Here is an 18,919-nt window from a genome sequence, read left to right on the forward strand (position 1 = left end):
CCCTCCTGGCTCAGGTGACAGGCTCTCAGGTCTCCCGTCCCCAGGGCACATTCCCAGGTCAACACTCCCCCCTCCCTGCTGCCTCACATCGTCACATCTCTCCCCCCTTCGAGACTGAACTGAGCGGGGTCACTGTGACCAGTGACCTGGGGAAGTTCAGGGTCCTCCCTCCGGGACAGCGCATCCGCTCTCATGTTGGCCCTTCCCTTCATGTGGACCACGTCCATGTCGTAATCCTGCAGGAGCAGGCTCCACCTCAGGAGCTTGGCGTTGGCTCCTTTCATCTGGTGCAGCCAGGTCAGGGGAGAGTGGTCGGTGTACACGGTGAAGTGTCGCCCGAAGAGATAGGGCTCTAGTTTCTTGAGGGCCCACACCATGGCCAGGCACTCCTTCTCGATGGCCGCGTAGTGTTGCTCCCAGGGAAGCAACTTCTTGCTCAGGTACACGATGGGGTGTCTCTCCCCCTTTTCATCCTCCTGCATTAACACCGCCCCCAGTCCCGTGTCTGAGGCGTCGGTGAACACCACAAAGGGCTTGTCAAAGTCTGGGTTTGCCAGAACTGGGCCACTGACCAGAGCCTCCTTCAGCGCCCGGAAAGCCTCCTGGCACTGCTCGGTCCAGACCACCTTGTCTGGCTTCCCCTTCTTGCATAGCTCAGTGATGGGGGCGGCTATGGCGCTAAAGTGGGGCACAAATCTTCGGTAGTATCCTGCCATCCCAATAAAGGCTTGGACCTGCTTTTTGGTTTGGGGAGCAGGCCAGGCTCTGATCACCTCCACCTTTGCTGGTTCCGGCTTTAGGCGGCCGCTCCCCACCCGATGGCCCAGGTAAGATACTTCGGCCATCCCCACCTTGCACTTCTCCACTTTTACAGTCAGCCCAGCCCCCTGGAGTCGGTCCAGCACTTGTCTAACCTGGGACACATGGTCCTCCCAGGTCTGGCTAAAGACACAGATGTCATCAATATATGCCACGGCAAAACTCTCCATCCCCCTCAGTAGCTGGTCCACCAGGCACTGGAAGGTGGCCGGCGCTGCCTTGAGGCTGAAAGGCAGGGTCAGGAACTCATAGAGCCCCAGAGGGGTGATAAAGGCCAATTTCAGCCAGGCATCTGCATCCAGCGGCACTTGCCAGTAGCCCTTTGTAAGGTCCATGGTGGTAAGGTACCGAGCTCCTCCCAGCTTGTCTAGGAGCTCGTCAGGCCTGGGCATCGGGTAGGCATCACATACAGTGATGGCATTGAGCTTCCAATAGTCCACACAGAACCGGACCGACCTGTCCTTTTTGGGGACCAGCACCACCGGTGAGGCGCAAGGGCTGGCAGATGGCTGGATCACCCCCAAAGCCAGCATGTCCTGGACCTCTCTTTCGAGGTCCTGAGCAGTTTTCCCTGTGACTCGGAAGGGGGAGCATCTTATCAGCGGATGCAACCCTGTCTGCACCCGGTGGACAGTCAGATTAGTGAGTCCAGGCTGGTTGGAAAACAGCTGTCGGTACGGATGCAGCACCCCCCTGACCTCAGCTTGCTGGGCAGGGGTTAGCTGATCCGAGAGGGGAATTGTTTCCGGGGGGAACCAGCTCTGGTCCCAGGGAATGGATCTACTAAAGGGTCATCTCCCTGCTCCTCCCACTGTCCACACACGGCCAACACCACATTCCCCCTGGCATAATATGGCTTCATCATATTCACATGGTACACCCGGCGGTGGTGGGCCCGGTTCGACAGCTCCACCACATAGTTCACCTCGTTTAGCTGCTTGACGACCTTGAAAGGGCCCTCCCAGGCGGCCTGTAGTTTGTTCTTTCTCACGGGGATGAGAACCATCACCTGATCCCCGGTGGCGTAGGCACGGGCCCGCGCCGTGCGGTCATACCAGAACTTCTGCTTCTTCTGGGCTCTGGCCAGATTCTCCCTGGCCAGGCCCATGAGTTCAGCCAGTCTCTCTCGGAAGATCAGGACATACTTCACCACTGACTCTCCATTGGGAGTGGCCTTCCCCTCCCACTCGTCTCTCATCAGGTCCAGGGGGCCCCTTACCCTCCTTCCATATAACAGTTCGAAATGCGAAAATCCAGTAGACTCCTGAGGCACCTCCCTGTACGCGAACAGCAGGTGAGGTAAGTACTTGTCCCAATCCTGCGGGTGCTGGTTCATAAAGGTTTTCAGCATCATCTTTAGCGTCCCATTGAACCTCTCCACCAGCCCATTGGACTGGGGGTGATAAGCTGAGGCCCGGTTGTGCCGGACCCCACATTTCTCCCACAAGCACCGGAGCAGGGCCGACATGAAGTTGGACCCTTGGTCTGTCAAGACTTCCTTGGGGAACCCCACTCAGCTGAAAATGGTCAAGAGCGCATCCGCCATGGTGTCTGCTTCAATGGAAGCTAAGGGCACTGCCTCGGGGTAGCGGGTGGCAAAATCTACCACCCCCAGAATGTATTTCTTTCCCGACCGGGTCGTCTTGCTGAGAGGCCCCATGATGTCCATGGCCACCTTCTGGAAAGGCTCCTCTATGATGGGCAAAGGTCTCAAAGCTGCTTTCCCCTTGTCCCAGGCCTTCCCCACCCTCTGACACGGGTCACAGGATCGGCAATACTGCCGGACGGTGGTAAAGACCCCAGGCCAGTAAAAGTTCTGTAGCAACCTCTGCCGGATTCCCTGGTGCCCTGCGAGGGGGATGTCATGGGCCAGGTACAGGAGCTTGCAGCGATACTTCTGGGGCACCACCAGCTGCCTCCTGATCCCACAGGACTCTACTTCCCCTGGGGGAGCCCATTCTCGGTACAGGAACCCCTTCTCCCACAGGAACCTCTCCTGGCAACCTCTCCTCATGGTCCGTCCCACACTGAGGTCGGCCAGGTTCCTGAGCTTCCGCAAGGAGGGATCTTTCCTCAACTCGGCCTGGAACTCAGCGGCTGGGGAAGGGATGCGGACCTGTTCCCTCTCACTGGCCAGGTCTGAGGCCACAGCCTCTCTGAGCCGTGCCCCTCGGCACTCCCTCCCCACCAGGGTAGGGTCCTGTGCCTCCGGTGTGGTATCCTCCCCAAGGTCAGGGTGCAGTGCCCCTCGCCGGCTCTGGCTACGGGTCACAACCAGGGCGGTCTGGGGCTTGATTGGCCAGTCCTCTAGGTCTCCCCCCATCAAAACCTCAGTGGGCAAATGGTGGTGTACCCCCACGTCCTTGGGGCCCTCCTTGGCCCCCCATTTCAAGTGTACCCTTGCCATGGGCACCTTAAATGGGGTCCCGCCCACCCCTGTCAGGGTCAGGAAGGTGTTGGGCACCACCCGATCTGGGGCCACCACCTCAGGCCGGGCCAGCGTCACCTCCACGCCCATATCCCAGTATCCATTGACCTTCCTCCCATCCACCTCCAGGGGAACAAGGCACTGTCTCTGGAGGGACAACCCCACGCCCACCCTGTAAACCGAGCACCCTGAGTCCAGAGCATCCAGCCCTCTGGCGGAGCTGGCCTGGGGTACTCTTCCCTCCTGAGCAGGTGGTAAACTGGCAGCCCCCCTTGCCTGGGTCGTCTTCTCCTTCTCCATCTGGGTCCCTACCCAGTTAACCCTGGGTAGGTTGGGTCTGCTTAGTCTGTCCCTGAGCCTGGGGCACTGGGTCCATACGTGGCCTCTCTGGCCACAGTGATAGCAGCTGAGGTCACATTGGTCCCCTCGAGCGGGTCGGAGGGGCCCGACGCCAGGCGTTCCCCTTTGGAGGGGGTTCTCGTTATTTCCCCGCTGGGAGGTCCCATGGTGACTCTCTCTCTGCATCGGGGGGGCCTGTTCTTTTGGGACTCCTCCCGGCTACCCCCTGACCAACTGTTCACAAACTCGTCGGCCAGCTGCCCTGCATGCTGGGGGTTCTCGAGCTTTTTGTCCACCAACCATACCTCAGGTCGGAAGGGCACTGTTCATACAGTTGCTCCAGTACGATTAGGTCAAGCAGGTCCAATTTAGCTTGGGCCCCAGCTGTCCACTTGCGGGCATATCCCTGCATTTGGTTGACCAGTTGTAGGTAGGTGACCTCAGGCATTTTACGCTGACTCCGGAACCTTCTCCGGTACATCTCGGGGGCCAGCCCAAACTCACGGAGCAGGGCCTGTTTGAACAGTTCATAGTCCCCTGCCTCTGACCCTGTCATTCGGCTGTACACCTCCACGGCTTTGGGGTCCAGTAAGGGGGTGAGAAACTGGAGCCTGTCTGCAGGGTCAACCCTGTGCATCTCGCAGGCATTCTCAAAGGCCGTCAGGAAGCTATCTATGTCCTCCCCCTCCTTCCGCTGGGCCAGGAAGCACTTATCAAAGCTCCTTGCAGTCTTGGGTCCCCCCCTCACTCACCGCAGCTGGGGCCCCACTGACCTCAGCCTGGCCAGCTCCTACTCATGCTGTCTTTGTTTCTCCTTCTCCTGCTCATGCCTACGTTGCCTCTCCTTTTCCTGACGCTCCCTCTCCTTTTCCTGACGCTCCCTCTCCTTTTCCTGACATTCCCGCTCCTTCTCCTGATGTTCCCGCTCCTTCTCCTCCTGCTCATGTTGACGTTGTTTTTCATGATCCTCCAGCTCCCTCATTTTCATCTCCCTCTCCCATTCCAGCCGCCTCCGCTCCAGGGATGGGGAGCTCCGCCGGGAGGATCCCCTGCTGGCTGCTGGGGTCATGGTGCCCTCGGTATTCGCTGGGCTTCCCCCAACCCCTCCCCCAGGCATAGGTAAGAAGGGTCTCGGGATGTCCTCGGCAGCAGTCTGACCCCTCCCAGCCCAGTCAGGCCCCAGGGCCCACGCTGCATCCACCGGGCGGCTTCCCTCCGGGACAGGGATCGGGTCATCCAAGCGATCCCTCTCCTCCAACTGGGCAATCAGCTGTTCCTTGGTGGACCTCCCAATGCACAGCCCCCTCTGCCTGCGCAGCTCCACCAGGTCGCTCTTCAGGCGTTTAGCGTACATCTCCCTGCCGGCCACTCGCAGGCCTGGGCAGATTTCTACGGTTTCCAGGAAGAACCCCTCGTGTGCCAGTCCTTCTTGAGGTCACCACCTCTTTGCCAGGGTTGAGCGGCAGACTCCTCCGCCCCTGGGACCGCTCGCTGCAATCCCCCAGGGGACCCTGTTACTGCAAAAGTCCTTCTCTCTGGTCACACACTCCCGGGGTTAACCACCCCCTGAAACTGTCTCTCTCTGAATCTTCAGCACGCCTGGTCCCCGTCAATCCCCCTTCGTTTTACTGTTCCCCAGTCACTTACTGCAGGAAGCGCCGTTCACGGGGTGCAGTACATCCCACCGCTGCCACTAGTTGTCACGGAGTGTGGGGGAGTCCAGGCCCTGCACCCCTCTTCCTGGGATTCACTGAGACTCTCAGCCAGCCAGTAAAACGGAAGGTTTATTGGACAATAGGAACACAATCTAAAACAGAGCTTGTGGGTACAACCAGGACCCCTCAGTCAAGTCCTTCTGGGGGAGCAGGGAGCTTAGACCCCAGCCCTGGGGTTCCCTGCATTCCTCCACCCAGCCCCAAACTGAAAACTCAACCCCCCCCCAGCAGGTTCCCTTCTGCAGCCTCTGTCCACATTCCTGGGCAGAGGTGTCACCTCCCCCTCCCCCTCCCAGCTCAGGTGACAGGCTCTCAGGTCTCCCATCCCCAGGGCACATTCCCAGGTCAACACTCCCCCCTCCCTGCTGCGACACATCGTCACAGGCACAAAGAAAAAATCCATGCTGATGACATTGGCGAAACGCACAAAGATCAGCGGAGTGGTAAATGGGGACGACTGGTGGCCATACAGCATGAGCTGGGTCGCTTGGTAAGTTGGGCCCATTCCAACAAAATGTGTTTTAACACAGCCAAATGCAGAGTTACACATCAAGGCACAAGGCCCGCAGCCCATACCTACAAATGGGGACTGTACCCTGGGAAGCAGGGACTCTAGAAAGGACTTAGGGGTCATGGTGGACAAACAACTGAACACCAGCTGTCAGTGCTACGCTGTGGCCAAATGGGCTAACTGTAACCTTGGTGTATAACAAGGGAGTAGGGAGATGATTTCATCTACGGCTACGGCATTGGTGAGAACAAGATACTGCTGTCCCAGCTTCAGGGCTAGCTGCACCTCTGACCCCTCTGGGGTCTCTCTGAATGCACCCCATCAGCTCTCAGGCTTTGAGCCTTTTCCTCCCCTGGGATGGAATCATGTGATTCTCCAACTCCTAGTCCAGGCCCTGGGCTACAGCAGCTGGTGTATCCACCATGCCTACCTTGCAGATCCAGCTGGGTTTGGTAGCTGTGGGTCTTCCCTTTGGGAGCTGTGACTAGACAGCCTTCTTAAACCAAAGTCTTGTTCAATCTTAACAGTAAGAAGGAAGCACAATTTAAAACAACAAAAGGTATATCCGCCTGCCTGGCTGACCAAAGGATCACCGTCCCCAGCACAGACCCTAAACCAGCCTCCTTTCCTTGATACCCAGATCCCAAAATCTGGGTGACTGTCTGTTCCCCAGAACTGTGTCTCTCCCCTGCTTGAGGCTCTGGCTCTGTTTATCACCCCAGACGTCCTTCATCTCTCAGTTTCCCAGCCTTGGGCCTGCTGCCCCAGCCCAGTGTTGGCCATCCAATTGCTGGCTTCTTGCCTTGTCCTGTGATTGTTGGCAGATAGGTGGTTATTGCCTAGCTTCCTGTGTGTTTCCCTGTAGCCTACTGTTAAACTCAATCAACATTAATGCAGCAAACCCCCTGCCACAATCATACAGAAAACATCTCAATAACCAGGTCAACAATCCAGGATTCATAAATTCTTCCTGAGCACCCCACTTCCCCCACAGCTGCAGCCAGCTCAGGGGTCCATGTTGTAAAAAGGATGTTCAAAAATTGGAGAGGGTGCAGAAAAAAACCACAAAAATGATTCAAGGGCTGCAGAAAATGCCTTGCGCTGATGGGCTTAGGGTACATCTACACTGGAGTAAAAGTCCCGCGGCATGGCTGCGGCTGGCTCAGGTCAGCTGACTCAGGCTGTGTGGCTAAAAATTGCTGTGTAGATGTACCTGTAATAGGGGCTCTGGTCTGTCAGTATCTCCTTTGGCAGCCCGACTCGGGAAAACATTTCCAAGAGTTCTTTTGCTATGGCATTTGCAGTCCTTGAGCATAAGGGGACAGCCGCAGGGTATCGGGCTGCATAGTCCACCACCACCAATATGTAGCGGAACCCTGAACCGCTTTTCTCTAAGGGTCCCGCTAGGCCCAGGCCTATCCTCTCAAATAGACAGACAGTGGCCATGCCTGGTGGCCTGTGGTAGGGGGATCCGGCCCAGCCCTCTCCACTGGGTTCCCACCCAGGGCCCTATGAGCCCGGGGAACTCCCCATTAGGGGTTCAGGCATCAGCTTCTACCACCTTCCCTGGGTCACTTCCTACCACAAGCTGTGTCCTGGGCACCTCCTCAGCTGGCAGCAACTTGGCTCCCCTGTCAGTCTCCGCAGTCAGAGAGTCACCTGCAGCACAGTCCGGGTCCCGGGGCTCTACCGCCTGGAGTGTCGCAGGCACCTCGTCCCTCCTCCTCCGTAGCCCGACCCAACTGAGCGGGGCTGCCTCCTTTTACCTGGCTCTTCCACCTGGAGCATGCGCAGCAGGGGAAAGAGGGCATGGCCTCCTGGGCCCACAGGGATTGGTCCGTCCCCGTTGGCCCAATGCGGAGTTCGTACACCCCATCACAGTACCCTTAAACCGCTCAATCTGGTTAGAACACAAAGAGTTCATTTGGGGGAGGGATAGCTCAGTGGTTTGAGCATTGGCCTGCTAAACCCAGGGTTGTGAGTTCAATCCTTGAGGGGGCTGTCTGGGATCTGGGGCAAAAACTGGGGATTGGTCCTGCTTTGAGCAGGGGGTTGGACTAGATGACCTCCTGAGGTGTCTTCCAATCCTGATATTCTATGATCACCGTGTATCAGCATTTTCAGAGGGAGAAAACAGTGGGTATTAATGTGCTCTTTCATCTAGTGAAGAAAGGCAGATCAAGAACCAATGGCTGGAAGTTAAACCCAGTTAAATTCAAATAAAGTGCACATTTTAAGAGTGAGCGTGATTAATCCCGGAACAAACTACCAAAGGAAGTACTGGATTTTCTGTTTCTTGGTGTCTGCTAATCCAGACTGGACATCTTTTTGGAAGAGATGTTTCAGCCAAACACAAGCTATTGGGCTCAATATAGGGATAACTGGATGAAATTTTCTGGCCTGTGTATACAGGAGGTCAGACTGGATGATTTAATAATCCCTTTTGGCCATACACTCTATGATGCTATGAAGAGAGCTTGTTTTGAATACTGCATTGCTTATATTTAAATATAGGCTTAGCAGAATTCCATGTTTCTTGTTTTATAATTTTGATGGATAATATCAATATGTATTTTTAAGCATTTTTCTACTTTTAGTCATAAAAATTTTCACAGGTGTGCAAAATTATGGGTTTTAAGCATTTTTTCCCAGGTTTTTATCTATTTCCATTTTCACAGTTGCAGGAAATTCTGAGGCATCAGAAATAAAGAGAGGGAGACAGTGATTATTTAATGATGGTAGACACTGAAATTCAAAAACAGATAAATCACAAATTACAGCATCACATGTCAAATATACAAAGTAGATATCCTGAAATCAAACTCTAATAAGTTCTTATGCAGCGTGTTTCTTACATTGCCTTTCTGCAAATGTTGATTATTAGCGATGGAAATCCTTTTTGTGGGTTTGTGTACAGTGACACCGACATTTACTGATAAAAATTGAATCCTTCCAAACCTGTGTAAATATAACAGAACCCAACGAGGGAAGTCTGTTCTGCCCCTACTGTCCGGAACCCTGCCCTGTGGCCAATGCAGCTGCCCTGCAGCCCTCACACCACCACAGCAGCTGCTCTACTCATCTGTCTCGTTTTATAAAACCAGCGACATTGACACATCTGGGTTTGGGAAGGCTCTGGGGATGCACAGGTCTCCCAGCACCGTCTTTTCTTCACAATAGCACAGCTCCTAGTCCGTCTTCAGAGACATCTGTAGAACTTTTTGTAGCACAGGACACATCAAAATTTCACTCTGTAGGTGCACTGGTGAATAATCTTTTCAGTTTTTTGCATTCAGACTCGTGTTCTTCAGCCCACTTCCATGCCACACCCTGGAGCAGTATCCTTCTTGTATGCTTTAGCAGTCAGATGGTCAATGAATTTCCCAATAGATTCACCACACCCCGGATCCTCTGTAGACCCTTCTTTTGTCTGGGCCTGGCATTCATAGGGCAATTTGTATGCTTTGTAGGATCTGGCCTGACACCACTTTCTGCTAGAGTTTCCCCCAAACACAAGAGTTCCTTTTTCTGGAATTGGAATTTTGCTTTGTTCACTTTCAGGCCATTGTCCCCAGCAACCTGCAGGACTTGTTCAAGCCTATCACTGGGTTCATGTTCCATGGTGCCCCATATGAAATATCATCTATTGACACCCTGACTCCATCAGCACCATCCGGGGGCTGCTGAATAGTCCACTGGAATACTTTGGGTGCACAACAAATTCCAAACGGGTGATGTTGGAAACAGTGCCTACCCAAAGGTGCGTTAAATGGGCAAAATCATGAACTCTTGAGTCAGAAGACTTTGCCAAGACCTACTGCATGCATTGAAAATGGTGAAAAATACGTCACCTTCAATGTTCCCTAGGATTTCATGTCTGGTTAGGGAGTGATAATGCTCCTTCCTTGGGCTTACTTTCAATTCTCTGGGGTCTAAACACAAGCCCAGCGCTCCCAATTCCTTCTCCACCATCGCCAGGGAATACGCCCATCTTCTTGGCTACTCCACTTCTTCCATCGTGTCCATTGAGATGATGCATTGAAGTCCTTTCTGAAATGTGTTTCTCAGGGCCACACCACATTCCTGGCTGCATGTAGGACAGGTGGTGGTGCATCTTCCCTTTCAATGCCTTTTTATCATTCCAAATCTTTGGAACCATACCTTCACATTTCTTCACTAATGTTGTGACGTTCTGAGTCAAGAATTGGTCTACAGTAAACAACTTGTTTCAGAGTAGCAGCCGTGTTAGTCTGTATTCACAGAAAGAAAAGGAGTACTTGTGGCACCTTAGAGACTAACAAATTTATCTGAGCATAAGCTTTCGTGAGCTACAGCCCACTTCATCGGATGCATCTGATGAAGTGAGCTGTAGCTCACGAAAGCTTATGCTCAAATAAATTTGTTAGTCTCTAAGGTGCCACAAGTCCTCCTTTTCTTTTTAGTAAACAACTTGTGTCTCACCCCCAATCAATCGCATGACCCCCCCCCCACCTAAGATAAGTGTTCTGTCCCCTGTAATCTGGGTAAAGGTGTTGTTTACTTCTCTGTTGTTATATGGCAATATCTTCCCACTGCTGACACAGGCAGCCCACTGTATGTTTTCAGGACATGGGTTTGCTACATCAGAGAAAGTCTGTTTGGCAGATTGCACCACAGTTGTGGGAGTACCATCGATTTCAGCATCTGTGTCTAACCTGTATGTAATGTGCAGGCCATTCAGTGAAATGGGCCAACTTTTGTCTGCCAGTATCAGTTGCTGCATGGAATTAATGCTCAATGCCTCATCACTGGAGTCCTTCATTGTGTGTACAGGTCTTGTTTGCTGCATTGCTGTACGGACTGGTTGTCCTTCAGGCAGACTTTGCACTTTTGCCCAACACTTGACAATCTCTGTACCCATGTTCATGTCCACACCTCCCAAACAGGCATCTGGGCTGTCTGTCTGTGGCAGATTTGGGCTCTCTTTCTCTGCCCTGCCTGATTTGCTCCTATGTGTTCATCCCATGCTCATCCTTCCCATTCTCCTGCCTGATACCCTTATGTGTGGTTTTCTAGCTCTCCCCCTTCCACACCGCCTGCCCTGGCAGTTCTGCCGGCTGCATTGCTGTACCGGTTTGTGCAGCTTTTTCTAAAGTCAGATGCTCACAGGCTCCGAGCGACTGCTCACTACAGCGCCCCACCAGGCTGTCCCTGAGCAGGGAATCGCTTAAGGCCCAAACTGCAACATTGGCATCCTAGCTTCACGTCTGTTCCTCATTCCTCTATCCCTTGTGCCTTTGGTACTCTGTGAGGAGAGGGAATCTTTCATAGGTTTCCCTTTTCCTAAGTACACAATATGCTTTGAACTGTGCTAGGACTTTGTCAAAATCCGTGCTGTCCACAGGTGAGAGCTGGAAGCTATTACAAATCTCTGGCTGTACCTGCTATGGTTAATAGTAAAGCCACTTTCCTGGCATGCTCAGCGTGTCTGCATACATTGCAGACATAAACACCACGAACCTCTGTTTGAAACGCTTCCAGACCCCTTCCACATTGCTCCCAAACCTTCATTCTCATGGTGGTTTCAGACCATCCATCCTTGCTGGCTGGGTACATGCAGTTCAGGCGTCTGGAATTGCTGTGAAAATTCTTCTTGATTACGCTCAAATCCATCCACTCCCTGCATCATGTGGTGTTCTCCTCACAAAGGCAAGGAGCGCTTGTGTTTAACAGCTACAGTCCGTTTGTTTAAACATTCCATAGCACAGCACGGACAGCCTGCAGCGTGCTCCAGTCAGCCACACGGTGCTCTGCCCCTGCCCGCTGCCCAACATGGAAGATGCCCTTTTCTCTCTGTGGCCACACCCACATCCTTACACACCCTACCAGGGATTCTGCACATGGTGGGTGAGGATTTGCAAAGGGAAAGCAAGAGCAGGTGAAATAAAAAGTCCATTTGACTGAAAACCCTTCCACCCACAGCAGAGACACTGCCCTGTTTGTTTGCGTTTGCCTGCTGTTTGCATTCATTGGCTTAGCAAGTTCCTACAGACATCCCCTGCCCAATATTGCAAACTGTCCCCCAGATTTCCTGTGGCTGTAGCTACCAGCAGCTTCCCTAGAAGGCACAGGGAGGCGAAACAACCCAGACACTCAGCACCCAGCGATACTGTCTTGAGCAAGGATGTGAGCAGCACTTCTTGAAGCGGTGTCAGAGGTTCAGGAGCCCTCCCAAAAAGCTTCATATTCTTGGCTCCAGCTGTAGGGGAGAAGAAGGAGCTAGGTGACCTTGTTGCTCATGTGCATGCCCGGGACGCTCAGGAAGCTGCTGTTTTCCAGTCGGGGGATCAGTGTGCCCCGGTGACATGAGTGGCAAAGGTGGGTGTGCCTGGAGCAGCAAGAGAGGCCAGCAGGATGCGGGCGCTCCGTGTGCACGGCCAAGGAGTGATGTGCTCACGCGGAAGAGGCAGCTGCCAATGGCTTGATGTTCCAAGACGGTGGGTTTCCAGCGCTCTTGCTGAAGTTCAGCAAGAGGCACCGCGGCTCAGCACCTGGCGATAAGGCTGCCTGCCTGTGCTACCGACTGTGGAGTGTGCAGCTCCCATTGACCCCCTCCCCCTCCCAGTGAGGGGGCACGTTCCCTGCCCCTTTCTTAGTTCCTGCGTGGCATGTAGCTGGGATGCTTTCTCCGCCTCATGCCTCAAGCTGGTTTCCCCACCGCACCCGTGTGGCAATGAATGCTTTGTGGCTCAGGGTCCCTGAGGAGCATACTGTCTGGAGATCACAGTCCTGGGCTCTCTGCAGAGGTAGGAGCATGTGTGCCGGGGCCACCCTCCCTTGTTTTAGCCTTTTCAAACTTCTGTCAGTTACAAAAGCTGCCCACTGGGCCTTTGCTTCGGAGTGCCATCTGCCCCCCCCCCCCACACACACACACACACAAAGTTGCTCCACCCAGCCGCAGGCCCTGAAATGCTCTCTCTAGGGGCTCTTCCTTCCAGGAGGGAGGCGGAAGTGAAGCTGGCTCTCACGCCCATGGGGCCTCCTGGAGATCTCTTGCAGGGAAGCACCCTGTGCCCCAGGACAGCTTGCGCTGGGGAGGGGGCTGGGGAAGCGTGTCCCCGGCTGCTCCCCAGAGCCTGGTGCTCTGGCAGGGAGGAGGCAGAGCACTGCAGCCGCTCTGGACTCATGTTCATCATAAAACTCTGCTTTCTCTTTTGGAAGCCTCTGTTGGGAAATGCTGGTTCTTGGGCTTTTGAACACCTCACGGATGCCCCCTAATGGCTGCTGGGTAAATGGCAGTCTGGCACCAGCTCCGCTCACTCCCGAATCTGTCCCCTTAGACATCTGCTCTTGACACAGAAACCCAAGGAGCGTCAGGACATTGCTCACCCCCGCACGACCCGCCTACCAGCTCCCCGTTCTCCACCGCCCCACGCACCTGCCCAAGCACCCTCGCCAAGCCCTGCATTCCCCCTGCCCCACGGAGCCCTGTCACCCCACAGCCTCACCTCACCTGCCTCTCATCTAGCCGCAAATTCATCGGCATCCCAGGGTCAGCAGCCTCACCTCCCCTGGGTCTGCATCCCCCGTGTGCCCCATGGGCCTGCTGTGACCCCCCATCACTGTACTCTCCCCTCGCCAGTCTGCATCCCCCCTGTGCCCCATTGGCCTGCTGTGACCCCACATCACTGTACTCTCCCCTCGCCAGTCTGCATCCCCCCTGTGCCCCATGGACCTGCTGTGACCCCCCATCACTGTACTCTCCCCTCGCCAGTCTGCATCCCCCCTGTGCCCCACGGGCCTGCTGTGACCCCCCATCACTGTACTCTCACCCCCAAGTCTGCATCCCCCGTGTGCCCCATGGGCCTGCTGTGACCCCCCATCACTGTACTCTCCCCCCCCAAGTCTGCATCCCCCCTGTGCCCCATTGGCCTGCTGTGACCCCCCATCACTGTACTCTCCCCCCCCAAGTCTGCATCCCCCCTGTGCCCCATGGGCCTGCTGTGACACCCCATCACTGTACTCTCACCCCCAAGTCTGCATCCTCCCTGTGCCCCATGGGCCTGCTGTGACCCCCCATCACTGTACTCTCCCCTCGCCAGTCTGCATCCCCCCTGTGCCCCATGGACCTGCTGTGACCCCCCATCACTGTACTCTCCCCTCGCCAGTCTGCATCCCCCCTGTGCCCCATTGGCCTGCTGTGACCCCCCATCACTGTACTCTCCCCCCCAAGTCTGCATCCCCCCTGTGCCCCATGGGCCTGCTGTGACACCCCATCACTGTACTCTCCCCCCCCAAGTCTGCATCCCCCCTGTGCCCCATGGGCCTGCTGTGACCCCCCATCACTGTACTCTCCCCCAAGTCTGCATCCCCCGTGTGCCCCATGGGCCTGCTGTGACCCCCCATCACTGTACTCTCCCCTCGCCAGTCTGCATCCCCCCTGTGCCCCATTGGCCTGCTGTGACCCCCCATCACTGTACTCTCCCCTCGCCAGTCTGCATCCCCCCTGTGCCCCATGGGCCTGCTGTAACCCCCCATCACTGTACTCTCACCCCCCCCCCACTCTGCATGCCCCCTGTGCCCCATGGGTCTGCTGTGACCCCCCATTACTGTACTCTCCCCTTGCCAGTCTGCATCCCCCCTGTCCCCCATGGGCCTGCTGTGACCCCCCCATCACTGTACTCTCCCCCCCAAGTCTGCATCCCCCCTGTGCCCCATGGGCCTGCTGTGACCCCCCATCACTGTACTCTCCCCCCCCAAGTCTGCATCCCCCCTGTGCCCCATGGGCCTGCTGTGACACCCCATCACTGTACTCTCACCCCCAAGTCTGCATCCCCCCTGTGCCCCATGGGCCTGCTGTGACCCCCCATCATTGTACTCTCCCCTCGCCAGCCTGCATCCCCCCTGTGCCCCATGGGCCTGCTGTGACCCCCATCACTGTACTCTCCCCTCGCCAGTCTTCATTCCCCCTGCGGCCCATGGGCCTGCTGTGACCCCCCCATCACTGTACTCTCACCCCCCCAGTCTGCATCCCCCCGTGCCCCATGGGCCTGCTGTGACTCCCCATCACTGTACTCTCCCCCCCAAGTCTGCATCCCCCCTGTGCCCCATGGGCCTGCTGTGACCCCCCATCACTGTACTCTCCCCTCGCCAGTCTTCATTCCCCCTGCGGCCCATGGGCCTGCTGTGACCCCCCCATCACTGTACTCTCACCCCCCCCAGTCTGCATCCCCCCTATGCCCCATGGGCCTGCTGTGACCCCCCATCACTGTACTCTCCCCTCGCCAGTCTGCATCCCCCCTGTGCCCCATGGGCCTGCTGTGACCCCCCATCACTGTACTCTCTCCCCCCAAGTCTGCATCCTCCCTGTGCCCCATGGGCCCGCTGTGACCCCCCGTCACTGTACTCTCCCCTCGCCAGTCTGCATCCCCCCTGTGCCCCATGGGCCTGCTGTGACCCCCCATCACTGTACTCTCCCCCAAGTCTGCATCCCCCCTGTGCCCCATGGGCCTGCTGTGACCCCCCATCACTGTACTCTCCCCTCACCAGTCTGCATCCCCCCTGTGCCCCATGGGCCTGCTGTGACCCCCCATCACTGTACTCTCCCCTCGCCAGTCTGCATCCTCCCTGTGCCCCATGGGCCTGCTATGACCCCCCCATCACTGTACTCTCCCCTCGCCAGTCTGTATCCCCCCTGTGCCCCATGGGCCTGCTGTGACCCCCCATCACTGTACTCTCCCCTCGCCAGTCTGCATCCCCCCTGTGCCCCATGGGCCTGCTGTGACCCCCCATCACTGTACTCTCACCCCCCCAGTCTGCATCCCCCCTGTGCCCCATGGGCCTGCTGTGACCCCCCATCACTGTACTCTCCCCTTGCCAGTTTGCATCCCCCCTGTGCCCCATGGGTCTGCTGTGACCCCCCCATCATTGTACTCCCCCCACCCCAGTCTGCATCCCCCCTCCAGCCCATGGGCCTGCTGTGACCCCCCCCATCACTGAACTCTCACAGCATCACAACTATCCTCACCGCATTCACCTCCACCCCACATAGAACTGCTGGGGTCCCTGCCGCATAACCTGCCAGTCCCCTCCCCCCCAGCCACTCCTACATGGCACTGCTGGGATCCCACTGACTGGCCCCCGGACCGGAGAGCTGACTCCCCCTCCGCCCACCAGAGCCCTGCTGCGGCCCATGGGGCGGCAGGGTCCTGGCTGTGCAGGGTTAAACCCTTGGCCCTGGGATGCGCAGGGCCCTGGTACCCTGCAGGGCGAGAGCAGGTTCAGGTGTAGGGTGTCCAGCACAACCAGCATTAGCAATAGGGAGGGGGAAGCAGGCGTTGGGAGCAGGAACCCAAAGCAGATCCACCAAGATCTCTGGCCTCTCATCCCTCCCTTCCCCTGCCCTCCCTGCCCTGGCCTGCTGGGGCTGAGAGCTCAGCCTCTTCCTGCCACCCCATCCCCCCCTCGCCGCCTGGCTGCCCCAGCCTCCCCCGCCTCTGGGGGGGGATATCGCATGCCCCCCACGAGCCACTTGTGCCCCTGACAAGCCTGGCACCCCCAGCAGGGGCTCCGACCCGGCCCTGGCAAGGGTGGTGAGGCTGTGCAGGGCTCGCCGATGGCCCTGCCTGGGCTGCAAGGGGCGAGTGGGCAGGAATGGTTCCAGGCACTGGGTCTGGGGCCTGCCGTGCCCACGTGCCCCCAGAGGCACGATGTATGGCCTGGCCATTATGGTGCGGGGGCAGGGAGCGTTCGGCAGCCCAGCCCTCCCCCTTCCTCTCGCTGAAGGCTCTCTTGGCAGCTGCCCCGCTCTCTTGGCAGAGACGCACCAGAATTGGAGAAAGCAGCAAGAGAGAAATTAAAAAGGGAAAAAAGCCCAATAGCCTGGAGAAGCTTGTGTGTTTGCCCTTTGTAATGACGTAGTGTCCTGTGCCTCTCCCCTAACTCCCTTCCCCTCCCTTCGGCCAGCCCCCACCCCTCGCCCCTCACAGCCTTGGAAGCCACAATTAAGCGGCTCTGGGATAAAACACACTGGCTGCAAGAGGACTGGGGCATTGCTTCAAGAGATGGCAAGGCAGCTGGCTGCATCCCTCCTTCCCGGAGTCCTCCTCCTCCTCGCCATCCTCCCGGCTTCTCGGCAAGGAGGTAAGGAAAGCAACAGCTGCTTCTCCCCAGCCTGAGCCAGCCATTTAGCCCCAAGCCAGGCCACCTCTCTTGGGACACCTGACCTCAGGCGCTGGCTGGCTGGGACAAGGCTCCTGGGCAGCTGGTTCTGGGGCGTGTGTCCCCAAGGGAAGGGGAATGCCCAGAGGGCAGGCTGCTAATGCCACGAACCCCCTTTGGGAACGGAGCAGCTCAACAAAGCCCCTGGGCCAATCGGAGACTTTGCCGTGTCTGCGCTGCCCCTGGGCTCAACTTCCCCCTGCCGTCCGTGGGTCCCATCCACAGCTCCTCGCAGAACCTGGCCTGTCCCTTCTGCTCCCTGCCGCGGGGGCAGGCATGCTCCCAACTAGCCATGCCCAAGTGTGACATGGCACTAGGGCTCTCCCTGGGGCAGGGGTTGGAGCATGTCGAGCTGGGAGCCCAGCCGGGGCTGCGCCTGGGGATCCCTGCCTGACACTGGACAGCAGCTCTCCTGGGGGGAGAGGTGCTTGTTGAGGGGCTCCTACCGGGTCATGCAACGTCCTCCCTAGCGCATCCCAGAAGGCAAGATCCCAGCCCCAGCTAGGGTACCAGGGCCCGCCGGGCTGTCAATGTGGGGGACTGAGACACAGAGAGCAGGCGTGGGGTGAGTGTGAGAGTCTGGGGTTCACTCTGTGTGTGTGTGTGTGTGTGAGACACAACCCATGTGTATCACACTCTCAGTATCTCATGTGTCACTCTGCGTCTGTGTGTGTTACCCTCCGCGCATGTGACACAGCCTGTGTGTAGCCACCTCAGTGTGTATGTGAGAGACACAATATACGTGTCTCATTCTGTGTGTGTCTGACACAGCCTGTGTGTTTTGCTGTGTGTGACAGAGACACAACGTGTGTGGATCACTGTCAGTGAGTGTGTGTGACAAGGTGCCTGTGTAGCACTCTCACTGCAGGTGTGGGTGTGATAGAACCTGTTCATACCACCCTTGATGTGTGGATGTGAGAGACACAACCTGTTTGGAGCACTCTATGTGTGTGTGTTTGTATGCGTGTGTATGTATGGCACAGTCCATGTGTAGCACCTTCAGTGTGTGGGTGTATGAAAGAAAGAGAAACAAAGCCCCTGTGTATAATTCGCAGTGTGTGTGACACAGTCTTTGTGTATCACTTTGTGTGTGTGAGACAACACCCAAGTGCATTACTCTGTGTGTGTGTGTGTGTGTGTGTGTGTGACATAGCCCAGGTGGATAACTGTGGGTGTGGGTGTGTAGTTCTGACACAGCCCATGTAGATCACTGTGTGTATATGTGTAAATGTGTGACACAGCCCATGTGGAGCACTCTGTGTGTGTGACACAGCCCGTGTGGAGCACTCCCGAAGGCAAAAGGGATGAAAATGCAGCCTGTAGTTCACAATGCACATTGCAGCTGGAGGGGTGGGGCTAGGAGTGGCTGTGGGGTGGGGCGGGGCGTAGCTGTGGGGCGGGGCTAGGAGTGGCTGTGGGGTGGGGCGGGGCGTAGCTGTGGGGCAGGGCTAGGAGTGGCTGTGGGGTGGGGCGGGGCGTAGCTGTGGGGTGGGGCTAGGAGTGGCTGTGGGGTGGGGCGGGGCGTAGCTGTGGGGCGGGGCTGGGAGTGGCTGTGGGGTGGGGCGGGGCGTAGCTGTGGGGTGGGGCTGGGAGTGGCTGTGGGGTGGGGCGGGGCGTAGCTGTGGGGCGGGGCTAGGAGTGGCTGTGGGGTGGGGCGGGGCGTAGCTGTGGGGTGGGGCTGGGAGTGGCTGTGGGGTGGGGCGGGGCGTAGCTGTGGGGCAGGGCTGGGAGTGGCTGTGGGGTGGGGCGGGGCGTAGCTGTGGGGTGGGGCTGGGAGTGGCTGTGGGGTGGGGCGGGGCGTAGCTGTGGGGCAGGGCTGGGAGTGGCTGTGGGGTGGGGCGGGGCGTAGCTGTGGGGTGGGGCTGGGAGTGGCTGTGGGGTGGGGCGGGGCGTAGCTGTGGGGCAGGG

At 57.1% G+C, this 18,919-nt stretch overlaps 1 protein-coding gene across 2 annotated transcripts in view; it reads left to right on the plus strand.

Annotated features, from left to right (window-relative positions):
* The first annotated feature begins 16,778 nt into the window (after nucleotides 1-16,778).
* The window catches only part of ELN (elastin), a 109,307-nt gene continuing 107,166 nt past the window's right edge, over nucleotides 16,779-18,919 (plus strand). For both annotated transcript variants that reach the window (XM_074974725.1, XM_074974726.1), the window contains exon 1: nucleotides 16,779-16,933. In XM_074974725.1, the coding sequence (XP_074830826.1) occupies nucleotides 16,855-16,933 (79 nt within the window). In that variant the 5' untranslated portion in view covers nucleotides 16,779-16,854. The remainder of the gene's footprint in view (nucleotides 16,934-18,919) is intronic.

Source organism: Natator depressus, chromosome 17 (assembly GCF_965152275.1).
Source record: "Natator depressus isolate rNatDep1 chromosome 17, rNatDep2.hap1, whole genome shotgun sequence".
Taxonomy (NCBI): Eukaryota; Metazoa; Chordata; order Testudines; family Cheloniidae; genus Natator; species Natator depressus.